This window comes from Platichthys flesus, chromosome 22 (assembly GCF_949316205.1).
Source record: "Platichthys flesus chromosome 22, fPlaFle2.1, whole genome shotgun sequence".
Classification (NCBI taxonomy): domain Eukaryota; kingdom Metazoa; phylum Chordata; class Actinopteri; order Pleuronectiformes; family Pleuronectidae; genus Platichthys; species Platichthys flesus.
Window position 1 is genome coordinate 8,202,342 of NC_084966.1, and position 13,586 is coordinate 8,215,927.

At 46.5% G+C, this 13,586-nt stretch overlaps 1 protein-coding gene across 1 annotated transcript in view; it reads right to left on the reverse strand.

Annotated features, from left to right (window-relative positions):
- Positions 1–10,074, reverse strand: part of LOC133933204 (neural cell adhesion molecule 2-like) — a 231,797-nt gene extending 221,723 nt beyond the window's left edge. The window contains 1 exon segment of the mRNA XM_062380147.1: positions 9,895–10,074. Within this exon segment, the coding sequence (XP_062236131.1) occupies positions 9,895–9,946 (52 nt within the window). The 5' untranslated portion in view covers positions 9,947–10,074.
- Positions 10,075–13,586: the final 3,512 nt, after the last annotated feature.

The window sequence follows — 13,586 nt, forward strand, 5'->3', positions numbered from 1 at the left end:
GCGTTTGCCAATAAATCAGGGCTGCAAGATTACATTAAACTCGTTCCCCCATATTTCCAATCTCTGTCCTTTCTAGCTTTCTCTTGATTTTGAACACGGGAAGTATTCTGCAGGACAGGAAAAGCTCAGACTTGAGATTCCAGCTCCCAGGACAAAAGGAGACAATTAGTTGAAGTAACCAGTTTTGCCCGGGGGGGGGGGGGGGGGGGTTTCGGGAGCGAGGTGGAAAAAAAGGTGGCGTGGCAGCGGGCAACAATCACACAGGTTATTTGGGGTCTCCTGGGGAGGTAGAAGGGGGGGGGGGGGGGCAACCTCAGTGAGCTCCTCATTTCTGTGGGGCTTTATGAAGCGTGACGGTTCCAAATGAAACTCCCCGATCATGTGGGAGCGCTCTATTAATTTGTGGCTTAGGCCGCCTCCTCGGGGAGAGAGCTGCCACCGCCGCATCCCCCTTTGCAGCTCCCAGCAAAGACTCCTGTTGCTTATTGACTGAGGGGGCCCGCGTTGCATTGTTTCTCCACGTCGGCGAGCTTTCGGCTTTTCACCTCGAGTGCCGAGACGATCTATCATTTCTCTACGGTTTCCCACTGCGGGCTGTGCGGGGACGGATGAAGAGCGGCGTGAAATAAAAGTCATCACGGCCCTCGGAGCACCACACAGGCGTTAGCTTGGCGGGAAATACACAGTTCCTGTAATGTGGCGTGCTCCAAGAAATCTAATCTGACTCTTGTTGAAGTACAACCACGAGAGGAATATCGAGCTAACAAGATAGCTGTGGTGGAGTTTTATGATTAGGATGATTAAGAGATGCCATTTATTAGTCCCAAACACATGCACAGGCACAATCATGCAGTTAGGGAAATGTAACCTCTGCTTTTGACCCATCTGGTGCAGGACACACAGAGCAGTGAGCAGCCATGTACGGCGAACGGGGAGCAGATGTTGGGGGAGTAAGGTGCCTTGCTCAGGGGCACTAGACCGGGTAGGGAGAATCCTCTTCGATTTTTGGACAGATCAATCCAGGTTCCTCTTTTGTTGTTTCTCCGTGGAGTCAAACCAGAGACCTTCTCTGCCCATAGTCCAAGTTTCTGCCACTAGTCCACTGCCTCAGCCTAACTGCTGCAAGTTCTTGCAAAAAAGTTGGACGAATAAACAACCACTAAACACATCTTTCTAATTGGGAATCAGTTGGACACAAAATCCAATATGCTGCAGAATCTTAAGCTCGGTGCAATCAGGCTTTCCAACACCAACCTACTGGCTACAAAGGCACGAGCGAGATCACACGGCTCTCTCAAGACTCAAGCCCCGAAGCACAGGCATTCACATGAAAGGATTGGCCAACACTGGCACTCCTCCAGTAAACCCTCTTCCTTTGCCTCTTCCAATTGCGCTCTACTTTTCAACATGCACAGGCAAAGCCAATGAGGTCCAATTAGCGGCAAACAACTGTGGATTTGAGGTATTCCTTGTTTTTTGGGACTAGAGCAGGAGTAAAGTAAGAAAACCCTTGAGCTCAGCCTCCCACTGCAGCCGCTGAAGAAAGACAGGCGATGGAATATGAGGTTTAGTAGGTAGGACGTAGAAGTCGATCCAAAAATACCCTCAGCCCCTCATGTGGTTTCCGCTGATTTCAAAGGAGGAGAAGGACTGACACTGACACGTGCAGAGGCACATTTTCGCCAGGAGAGCCAGAATGTCAGTAAACACACCATCCGATCCAAGCACCGATAAGACAGGTTCTTTAATTACGGAGAGATGCTTTGTGTATTCCCACGGAGGCGCGCGGCCTCGGGAACTCTCCGGGAGTGTGGGCGGGAGGACAACAATCCCAGGGTGCCCACATCGGGGGAGCAGGCAAACAAGGGCCGATGTGAAGCCGTGCCGATACACAAAGTAATTAAAAACACGCCTACAGTTTGCCTGCTGCGCCTGATGAGTGCTTGAGCGATGATCATTATGACTTTGAGGGACAATCAAACGCTTGAAGGAGCAACCCTGAAACAGCTACACTTGGAAAAAGAAGGTCCTGACCACTGTTGTGCGGGGGGGGGGGGGGGGTTAGTCAAGTTACATAAAATCCATAGGTGTAATAACTGTATTGAGCAGCACAACAACAAACATCATTAGCCTTCCGAGCAAATAACAAATAACGCTAAGCTCGGGTGACGCTTGAGAAGCTTCCCACGTAGGGGTGAGCAGGATATCTTCCCCCAGCAGACGCTGGGTGATGAGACTAGTGTGTGGGCGTAACACGAAGACAGAGCGAGCAACACGAAAAAGAGGGGAGAAGTGAAAGGAGGGGAGGAGGGGGGGGGGGGGAGTGAAAAATAAGTGGAAGAGAGAGGGAGTCAAATGAGAAGAGATGGAAACAAAAATACGCTGGCCCACATGGCATTAGGAGATTCCCTTTGAAGACCGTCTGGCATGGAGAGGCGATCGAGGGAGCAAGAGTCATTCCGCTGCACTGCGACCGCATCTCAAGTGTCCCTCCTCCACCTCCTCCTCTGCCCTCGCCCCCCCTCTTTCCCTCTCATCTGTCGCTCACTCTCTCGTTCCCTTTTCTCCCTCTCATCTATTTCCCATCAAGGGATAAACAAGCATGTTGGCCACCGGGGCAAGAAAGCTGAGAAGATTGATCCCCGTTTTCGAGAGCTGGCCTGTGCATCATTTCCAAGCAGCGCCGATTCCCGTGGGGGGAGGGGGGTGGGGTGGGGGGGGGGGGGGGACGCTGAACAACCTGAAGTCGTCTTACTGCTGGGAAGCACCAGCAGGAGGGGGGTTAAACCAGGATAGGGTTTACAACGTCCCCGCCCCTTGTTTACAAGACCATTGTGAGGTTTGATTGGCAGCTGCACTGATCACCTCGGGCGGGCGGGCAACGGGACCGCACGCTATTCACCGGAGAGTCCATAAATCACAATTTGGCGTAATTAAGCAGCGGGAACGACAAGCCAAGGGACCACTGTCTGGATGGGTGGATGAATGGACGGATGGATACGGGGAAATGTGATGGATGCAACACAATGCACTACCGTCGCAAGATAATTTAATCGCGGAAGAGCCCAAAGGGGAAACTGCAAAAGGGCAGCAGAGAAAAGAGCCACAGCTGATGCCCGCCACGAGAGACTCTGGTTCACACAACATCCAGTTCACAACCGGTTCATTTATACAGCATATAAATTGACTGGATCTACTGGTGGCTGTAGGTTTGTATTACGCCGACTACGTGATGACAACGTCCCCAATTCCGGGGCCACCAGAGACCTTCCACCGCTCTGTCTTATCCTGTTTCTAGTCACCTCCATTTTGCTCTCCATCGAAGACGACGGCGAAAACTCCCACGAGGAGACAAGAAAGACAATATGGATCACATCATCCTCAAAGCCTCCGGAAACTTGTTTAAAATTCAACGGGCACAAGTTGAATTTAAACAATACATACTTGAACATCTTCGATTCCAATCTTCCATCTGCTGAGGAAGTGATTTTTTTTTTTGTTTTGTTTTAAATGCAATACCTAAGATTTCGGTTCCAGGGGGGAAAATGAAACTCTTGCAGTGACACACATCGAGATTGTTTTTCTGCAGAAGCGTCTTTTTATTTTAATTCCAGACGAGAATCCAAACTCCTCGAAAACAGTGAGTGTCATCCAAAAACCAAACTTCACCTGAGTAAACGAGTCTACGGATGGAAATATTCATAACAAGGAACGAAGGGTGGAGAGAGAATAACTAAACGAGATTTTAAAACCGGCTGCATTCCAGTTTTGTAACCTTGAAACTTTCAAACTTTTTTCTGGTTAATTGAGAGCTATGGACATTTTTTTACCCTAATAACAATATTATAATTTGTATAATCCGAAGCATTTCCTTCAGACAAACATCTGCATTAAAGCTGCTTGAACTATTAACAGCCACTCCCGCGCTCACCTCATCCCATTGATGGATGATTCCAAAAAGGCTCCACCTCTATCTTGAATGCCTCCGAGCGAGTGCGGCTACAATTAGCATTAGTCCCCTTTTCAATCACGCTGATGGACTGTGTAGGCGTCCCGCAGCCCCGGCAGCCCCACACTAATGCCCAATCGACGTAATGCAAACACGTCCGGCCGAGGAGGAGCTGAAAAAAAAATTGCGTTCTTTGGCTCGTGGACGGATGGCACCTCAGTTAATCATCATTCCATTGGTGTAGCTGGGAGAGTTGATCTAGAAATGTAACTGCATTACAATGCACTGGTATGCACTGTAGAGCCCGACTAACATTGGTTGAATTTGAGTTTTCTTTTTATATTGGGAAATGTTTCCCTCCTCAATATCAGCATCTGGCCCCTGAAAAATCCTTGGCATTTTTTTAACAGTTGGTCAAAACCAGGATTGTCAATGCTTTGTTTTGAAGACTTGCCTCTTTCACTTACAGAGCGCATCAGCAACAGAGAATAAACACATTTTAATAAGTAAACAAATGAGGTACGGCCGGGGAATGGTAATTGCAAAGAGCTCCTCCTGAAACAGAACTCACATTTCACATTCAGAGTAGAACGCATTTTACATTTCAAGATGCTCTCATAAAGCTTTTTCATTGCGCTCGTCGCGGCCGACTCATTTTCCCAAGGACCTCCGTCATTGATGATAAAAGCGTTAATCATATTATGACAGTAGTGGTGACGATTCACAAATCTGATAATATATTTGCACCCATTAATCTGCCATCGGCAAAGCATACTTGTGTACAGATTCTAAAAACAGAAGGAAAATGCATTTGACAATATCATTTTGTGCTTGAATAAAGTTATTTATCCCGTTATAGGTGATTTATAATTCTGAAGCGCTTCTGCCACTTCTCCGATCCCCCTGTTCTTCTTCTAATCACGTGTGCTGGTGCAGCAGGCTGCGGAAATAGAAGTGCAGCAACAGGAGAGGAAGGCCGTGCCCCCCCCCCGTCTGTCCGTCAGCCAGCGTGCCCACGGATTCCTGTTGTCACCCCGGCGTCCTGGCTCGGCCCATTAGCCCAGTTAGACTGGCATTTAGACTGGCAGGACACGCGCGGGCAGGAGCCAAAGGGCCCCTCCCCCAGCTTGTCTCGCACCACAACAGTTGACAAGCCCACATGGCATCACCATGCAGCAGCTGCCCCCTCCACTCCACGTCACTCCGGCTTCACTTGCCTCCATCTCGACGGGGACTCGATTACGTTTTATTAATTTTGGGACAGTGCAACTCCGCGGTGGTTTGATTCAATCTACTGTCAATGCAATTTGACTCGACGCAATCAGACTCACGCGAACTGAATGAATTTTTAAACATCATCTCGTCCTCGCTTCCTGCCGCCGTATAAATCTTCTTGTTGCTCGCCCCAGTCCTGCCCAATTTTTCCCGCCTCCCTGTGATTCGGGAGATGGAAAATAACGAGCGAGGCCAGACTCATCCTTACAAGAGAACCCCCCCCCCCCCGACCCGACCTTATCTACACTTTCTTGGCTCCTGGTTGGGACAGACTCCCCGAGGAGAATTTCCACGATAATAATTGGTGATTTGAGTGAAAATAGACCGAGGTTGACACAGGGCATCATTGAACATGCTGCTGTTTTTTACGATAAAGATGTTGCCTAGTGTTCACCTACTGCAGCTTGATTTAGTAATATCTGAACTCGGAGTATTTCTGCCATCGGCAAAAAAAAGCCCAAACATGTGTCATTAACACACAATACGTCCTTGAGTAAAGAGAGGATGAATACGTTTCCTGCAGAGGTCCCTTAATCCCTGATGCTAATCCTGTTACCGGAGCTGTGAGCTGATAGCTGTCGCAGCGGGAACACGGAGCTCTCCAAACTACCCTTGAGCAAAGCAGTCCATGTCGTTTCGGGGTTGTGAACCTATAACTTCCCATTGAAAGGCCGACGTGGAAGGATACGGAGACAAACTGGGCTTTGGATTGTAGACGATGTAGTAGCATCAATGTGGTCATTACATATATCTTTGTGGGAACTTTGTGTCTCTTTGTTGTTGCTTTTGGTCTTTTTATGGTTGTTTTGTGTCTCTTTGTGGTTGTTTTGCGTCTCTCTGTCATAGTTATGTCTCTCTTTTTGGTTGTTTTCCATCTTTTTGATTATTTTGTGTCTTTTTAAAGTCATCTTGCTTGGATTAAAAGCCATTTTTTGTCCCACTCGCTTCTCTTTGTGGTTGTTTTGTGTGTCTGAAAATGTTTTGCGCCTCTATGTAGTCATTTCATTTTTTTGCTGTTGTTGTTCCTTCTCTTTAAGTCCCTGTAGTCATTGTGAGTCTCATTCGGTCCTTCAGTGATCCCTTTGTTTCTCTTTCTGCTCCATTTGTGTCTGTTTGTGGTCGTTTCGGCCATTTTTGTTGTCATCTGGTGCCTGGTTGCGGTTACTCCGTGTCTCTCGGTGGTCGTTTCCAGTCCCTTTGTGGTGTATTTTGTCTCTGCGGCCGTTTTCATCTCTCTGTGGTCATTTTGTGGGCGTCCTTCTGTGAAGCGTTAGCAGTCACTTCAAGCACAGGCTCTCATCTATGGTTCTGCCACTTCAGCCGAACAAGCCCGCGGCTCCGATGTTTTGGCGCTGCTATTCTCATGCATCCAGGTGTTTGGAAATATAACATTCGCAAATGCACAAATCCAACGCTAAGACAGGAACTCGGCGGGATCGAGCGCTAAAGGGCACACATGAGAAATCAAAAAACTTACAGGCAAATAAATAGCGTTTCCATAACACTAAAATTGCCCTTTGTACAATTCCCAGGCCTGCTGACTCTAGTCGTTCCTTAAATTGATTTCTCATACGCTGCTGCCTCGAGGGGGCGATTTCATTTTCATATGTACACTGGCTCTCTATGAGTGTGCTCTCCGTCCCGAGTCTATTAATCAAATAAGGCAATCAATTCCACCTTGCAGGACTAAGACACAGGCCATTTCTTCTCTGAACAGCTTTGTATGTCTTTAATATGAGTTTGTGATTGGTGGGGCCTGGTGTTAAGCATCGCATGGTTCCAGGATCAGGTTCTCAACATGGCAGGAAGTGGAGGTAAACAGAAAGTTAAAGGGGTATAGCTTGCTTCCTGCAGGACTAGAGGAGTGAATTTCTGAAAAAGGAATAAAAAAAAAAAAAAAAAGAGAAAATCTGCACGAGCCTCATGAATCTTTGACCGATGATTCATTTGAATGGTTTGAGGCTGAGTGTAAGTGTGTGTTTGTGTGTATGTGTGTTAGTGCCCGTGCAGTTTTGCTTACTCATGTGAGCGTGCACATAAACCAGGGCTACAGGATGTAAGCAAACCTCAGACACATGCTTAAGCGCAGGCTCCGGGTGCAATGAGAGACACTTAAGCGCAGGGGTATAAATCTTTAAAAACCCTGAGCCTCTGACATCCCCCCCCACACAACCCCAAGAGATACAGAAATCTTAATTACGGCACTTAACATCACATTGGCGAGTCCCGGGTGAACCCAAGCAGGCGTATAATTCATTGTGCTAAGCGTTCGGTAAAAAAGCCAAATGCATAAACCTTCAAGGATGCACACTCGAGAGCGGGGGAGAGACGGGGAGCTGGGACTTCAAAAGCAAATGTTTTTCTTTCACGAGCCGGAGGGGGTAGAACAGAGGAAGATCTGCAGAGTTAGTGTGGTGGGAGGCAAAGCACCTCGCTGACTCCTGCCAGGAAGGGGGAAAACAAATCACCAAGCTGCTGTCGTGAATCGGTGAAGGCAAAGAAAAAAAACGGTTCTGGGTCCTTACCCCAAAAGCCCTGCTGTGACATTTAAGAAATCCTGCTCAGGCACCTTCATCTCAGCACCACCCCTTACCATCACATCAGAGATTTGTCTAAGAGGTCAATTTGTGTTAACCGTGCTCTCATGGAAAACATGATCAGAATGAAAATCCGTCGGCGAGATGATGTAACGGTGTTGTAACAAAGGGAAAGTGGCAGAGGGGGGACTGATCCGGTTTGGGCCTCTTTGTTTGACATCGATGGGACACACCGCCAAATTAAAATACGAATCCCCAATTCTGTGAAGGCATCGTTCTCCTCCTCTTCCTCTCTGTCGTCAACATTCGACTGGCTGACGTGCTGTAAACAGGAATTACCAGTGTGTCACTGTCCTTTCTAAATGTCGAGGGGGATCAAACTGGGCTTCCTGAGGGTCTGCAGATGTTTCCATAACACAAACCGCCAAAATAAACCACGTGGACCCATCTGATGGAGATTTATCCCAGAAATCTCCACCTCATCCAACTTGTACACATCTATATTTCTCACAAGCGCTACAATAGTGCTGTAGCAGAGTCCGATGGCCCTGTTTTTAATATTCATAGTAATTTTCACCCATATACTGCAAAGCTATTGTTAAATATGTATCCGAGATTCTCCATTTGCGACCCGGGGACCCTATGAAACCTCCTCAAGGACCCCCCCATTGAGACCCACCCCCCTGGAGGACTTCAGAGAGGCAGTGTGCGGATGAATGAGATGCAACATGCTTTAACTACCAGCGGCTCCCTGTCGGTGCCACTTTGCAGCGCTCTACCCCCACCTGCCGTTGTGCGCCAGGAAACCCATGGCACCACTGCAAAAAAAATGTCCATGTGACGACTCCCTCTTTTCTCCTAAGTCTTTGGACGTTTTGTTTGCTGAACAAGTGGGGGGGATTTAAGCAAGGGGGGTTATACAATTCAACTTGTTGCTATATCTGTTTGGGATAAACAAGCCTTTAAGACATGCATCAGTTCGGAAATTAGATAAACCTGCATGCTGTGGGTGATTCTTGGATTTGGTCTGATTCAGGAGCTGCAGGAGTGGGCTGTTTTTTTTGCTCGCAGTGCATTCAGGACACCTTTGTGGCAACGCGCCGCGCGTTATGGACAGAAATATACGCGCACACACACGCGGGCCAGAGGCGACTGTGCACCACGCTTTCAATCAATGCTTTTGTTAGCAGCAGTCACTCAGGTAACGTCTCCATAGCCCACGAGCCTGGAGCCAACACACACACACAAACAGGAGCGCGCTAGCACACACACGGACACGCGCACAAGACAATCATCGCGAAATCATGCGAAGCAGGTGCCCCACGAACATGAAACCCAATTAACGGAGAAGCGTGTCACAAATGGGAGCTCGTATTTCCAAACTTTCCGGAGCACATCGTGGCTTGATTACGCACAGGCTGCGCCCCCCCCCCACACACACACATACACAAACGCACACACACACAAACACACACCCTGATCTGCTTCGCACAATCTTCCATCTACACCGTTTTTCCTACAGTGACAAGAATATGCAACTCAGGTTAACGTCTCCAGTTTGAGTTGGAAGATTAAAATCCAGTTGTAGGACGCAGCCCCTTGCGACTGGAGATCCGTGCGCACAGAAATAACGCAGCACCATAAAGGCAGCACCCAAACACACGCAGAATAAACTCATGGGTAAGCAGCGTTTGCGTGGTGAGGAGAACAGTGTGTGTCCGATGGAGTGCAGGGTGTGTGTCCGACCGGCTCAGCCACTTGCGAGCAAAAGGAGAAGGGCCCCCATCATAATCCCCCTTTTCAGGGAGAGAGCATTGTGGCCCCTGCAGGACGTGCCTCAATTACAAAACAACGTCCAGTTAAACAATCCAGCCCTCTCTCTCACTCTCTCTCTCTCTCTCCCACTCCCCTCTCATGCCCAAGCTCTCTCGCCCCCTCATCTCTCTGTCTCTCTCTCCTCAGCAGCAGCAGCTTGCTCGCTCCCTCTGCAGATCACGATGAGCATATCCAAATATATATAAAAAAAGCACGCACTCAACTTGTCCACAAAGTCAACCGAGCCCCCCGGGGAGGTGGGTGGGGGGGATTTGACAGGCACTCACTCGCGCACGTACGCACGCACGAGTCTCTTACCTTGGCTGCTGCAGACGAGCATCCCGAGGAGGTGGAGGAGTTTGAGCATCATGTTGCGGGCAGGCTCCGGGCGGCCGGACGCTGCTTTCGGCTGCTGTGGGAAACGACGAGGGCTACGCACACGCACTCGGCTCCGCTCATCCGCCGTCTGGGGCTCCGCTGGCGACTGACGAGCCTCGGTCTCCTTCCTTTCCCTTCCTTCCTTTGCGCGCGCTCCCGGCTCCCCGCTCGTCCACCGCGCCTCGCTCTGCGCCGAGGAGCTAACCACCCCTCCCTCCTTCTAACTTCTCTCCCCTCTTCAAAGCCTCACCGGTGGAAACTGTTGGTTGGAAGACAAACAAGAATATTTATGAGGATTTGTTTTTTTGCAGTTTTATTAAGAAAAAAACACACGTCTTGCTGAATGTCAAAGCAGGGGGAGGTTGGAGTGCAAAGAGAATAGCCAATCTTGACTTCCTACAGCCAGGGATACCTTTCCGATTTCTGTGCCCCCTCCTGTAGGAACAGCACCACCTGCTCGGCCATGTTAAAGGGATAGTTCACCCGAAAAATGAAGATTCACTCATTATCTACCCTACCACGGTGCCGATGGAGGTGGTGGGTGAAGAGTTAGACTCCACAGCAGCAGTATGGAGGCATCTTATTGTTTTTTTTTTAACATTTGAAGAACTGGTCAACAATTCCTTCAGTTGCTTTGTGGACTCAAAAACACTTCACCCGCCCCTCCATCGGCATAGTGGTGAGCAGATCATGAGTGAATCTCCACTTCTTTCGGGGAACGATCCCTTTAAAAGTAGATTAGTTGAGACTTTATTGATCCTCAAGGAAACTATTGTGCCGGCTTTCTCCAAATATTACAGTACAGAAATAAACTCAGGTAAGTCGTTGGTATCAAGGCTGCATGTTGGAGTTCCAATTGTGGTGGAAAATACAAAAAAAAGGTATACGAATTAGCCAAACAGAAAAACCAGAGAAGTAGCTGTGGTCCAGTTACTTTTGAGTTCAACAAAAACATCACACAGATATAAGTAACTGTAATACCAGTGTTTATAATATGTATATGAATAACCAGCAGTTACATTTAAGTATTAGTAATGAGATAAGTGGAAGTTCTCTTCCACAGAGAGGCTTAATTAACATGGTTAGACCTGTTTTTACTTTAAAAGGGCTGCCGTGATAAAAAAAGGGTTGATTTAATTTATACAAAAAAACAGTATGACGTCTTATTATAATTTCATCTTTTAATCGCAGCCCTGTCATTCACACAAGAACAGCCAGATTAGTGCTGTCAGGTTTTTAAAGCACTGCTACTTTTTTTTTAAATGTTCTGTTAAACATGTAATTATGCCTGTACCAATCACGGTGTTCCTTTTAGGCAGATTTCTCAAAGCAACACACCTTTTATATCATAGCTTGGATATAAAGATGGATGACATGTGTCCACTTCCTCCCAGTATCAACACATGACATTCCAGTCGGTTTTTAGCATCAAATGTCTAATTCAAATGAAACTTAAAGGGAAAATGAACAAGACAAAACATCAGAGAGATAGAAAGATAGATATGCACACAAAGATAAATAGATAGATATACAAACACATAGACAGATATACACACACATAGACAGAGATAGATAGATAGATAGATAGATAGATAGATAGATAGATAGATAGACACACATAAATATATATAGATAGATAAATAAATAGATAGATAGATATAAAGATATATAGATAGATAGATAGATAGATAGATATACACACACATAGATAGATCTACACACACATAGATAGATATAGACACAGATACAGTGGGTACGGAAAGTATTCAGACCCCTTTACATTTGTCACTCTTTGTTTTATAGCAGCCATTTGCTAAAATTAAAAAGGTTCATTTAATTTCTCATTAATGCACACTCAGAAAAAAACGAAATGCTGACATTTTTGCACATTTATTAAAAAAGAAAAACTGACATATCACATGGTCATAAGTATTCAGACCCATTGCTGTGACACTCATATTTAACTCACATGCCGTCCATTTCTTCTGATCCTCCTTGAGATGGTTCTTCTCCTCCATTGGAGTCCAGCTGTGTTTAATCAAACTGATTGGACTTGATTAGGAAAGGCACACACCTGTCTATATAAGACCTTACAGCTCACAGGGCAGGTCAGAGCAAATGAGAATCAGGAGGTCCAAGGAACTGCCCCAGGAGCTCAGAGACAGAATTGTGGCAAGGCACAGATCTGGCAAAGGTTACAAAATAATTTCTGCTGCATTCAAGGTTCCTAAGAGCACAGTGGCCTCCATAATCCTTGAACGGAAGAAGTTTGGAACGACCAGAACTCTTCCAAGACTTGGCCGTCCAGCCATCTGAGCAATCGTGGGAGAAGAGCCTCGGTGATAGAGGTAAAGAAGAACCCAAAGATCACTGTGGCTGAGCTCCAGAGATGCAGTAGGGAGATGAGAGAAAGTTCCACAAAGTCAACTATCACTGCAGCCTTCCACCAGCCGGGACTTTATGGCAGAGTGGCCCGACGGAAGCCTCACCTCAGTGCAAGACATATGAAAGCCCGCATAGAGTTTGCCAAAAAACACATGAAGGACTCCCAGACAATGGGAAATAAGATTCTCTTGTCTGATGCGACCAAGATGGAACTTGTTGGCGTTAATTCTAAGTGGTATGGGTGGAGAAAACCAGGCACTGCTCATCACCTGCCCAATACAATCCCAACAATGAAACATGGTGGTGGCAGCTTCATGCTATGGGGGTGTTATCAGCTGCAGGGACAGGACGACTGGTTGCAATTGAAGGAAAGATGAATGCGGCCAAGTACAGAGATATCCTGGAAGAAAACCTCTTCCAAAGTGCTCTGGACCTCAGACTGGGCCGAAGGTTCACCTCCCAACAAGACAATGACCCTAAGCACACAGCTAAAATAACAAAGGAGTGGCTTCGGAACAACTCTGTGACCATTCTTTGAGATATTTCAGTTTTTCTTTTTTAATAAATTTGCAAAAATTTACACATTTCAGTTTTTTTTTCTGTCAAGATGGGGTGCTGAGTGTACATTAATGAGAGACAAAATGAACTTTTTTGACCTTTTGATCCCTTTAAAAATAGATTAGATGAGACTTTATTGATCCTAAAGGAAGAGATTGTGCCGGCTTTCTCCATCATAAACTGGGTAACCCAGATGGGAACAAGCACTGTAATGCTGACTCAGGTAAGTCGTTGGTATCAAGGCTGCATGTTGGAGTGTCAGTTGTGGTGGAAAATACAAAAAAAAAGCTATAAGAATTACCCAATCAGAAAAACCAGAGAAGTAGCTGTGGTCCAGTTACTTTTGAGTACAACAAAAACATCACACAGATATAAATAACTGTAATACCAGTATTTATAATATGTATATGAATAACCAGCAGTTAAATGTAAGTATTAGTAATGAGATAAGTGGAAGTTCTCTTCCATAGAGAGGCTTAATTAACATGGTTAAACCTGTTTTTACTTTAAAAGGGCTGCCGTGATAAAAAAAGGGTTGATTTAATTTATACAAAAAAACAGTATGACGTCTTATTATAATTTCATCTTTTAATCGCAGCTCTATCATTCACACAAGAACAGCCAGATTAGTGCTGTCAGGTTTTTAAGGCACTGCTACTTTTTTTTTTAAATGTTCTGTTAAACATGTA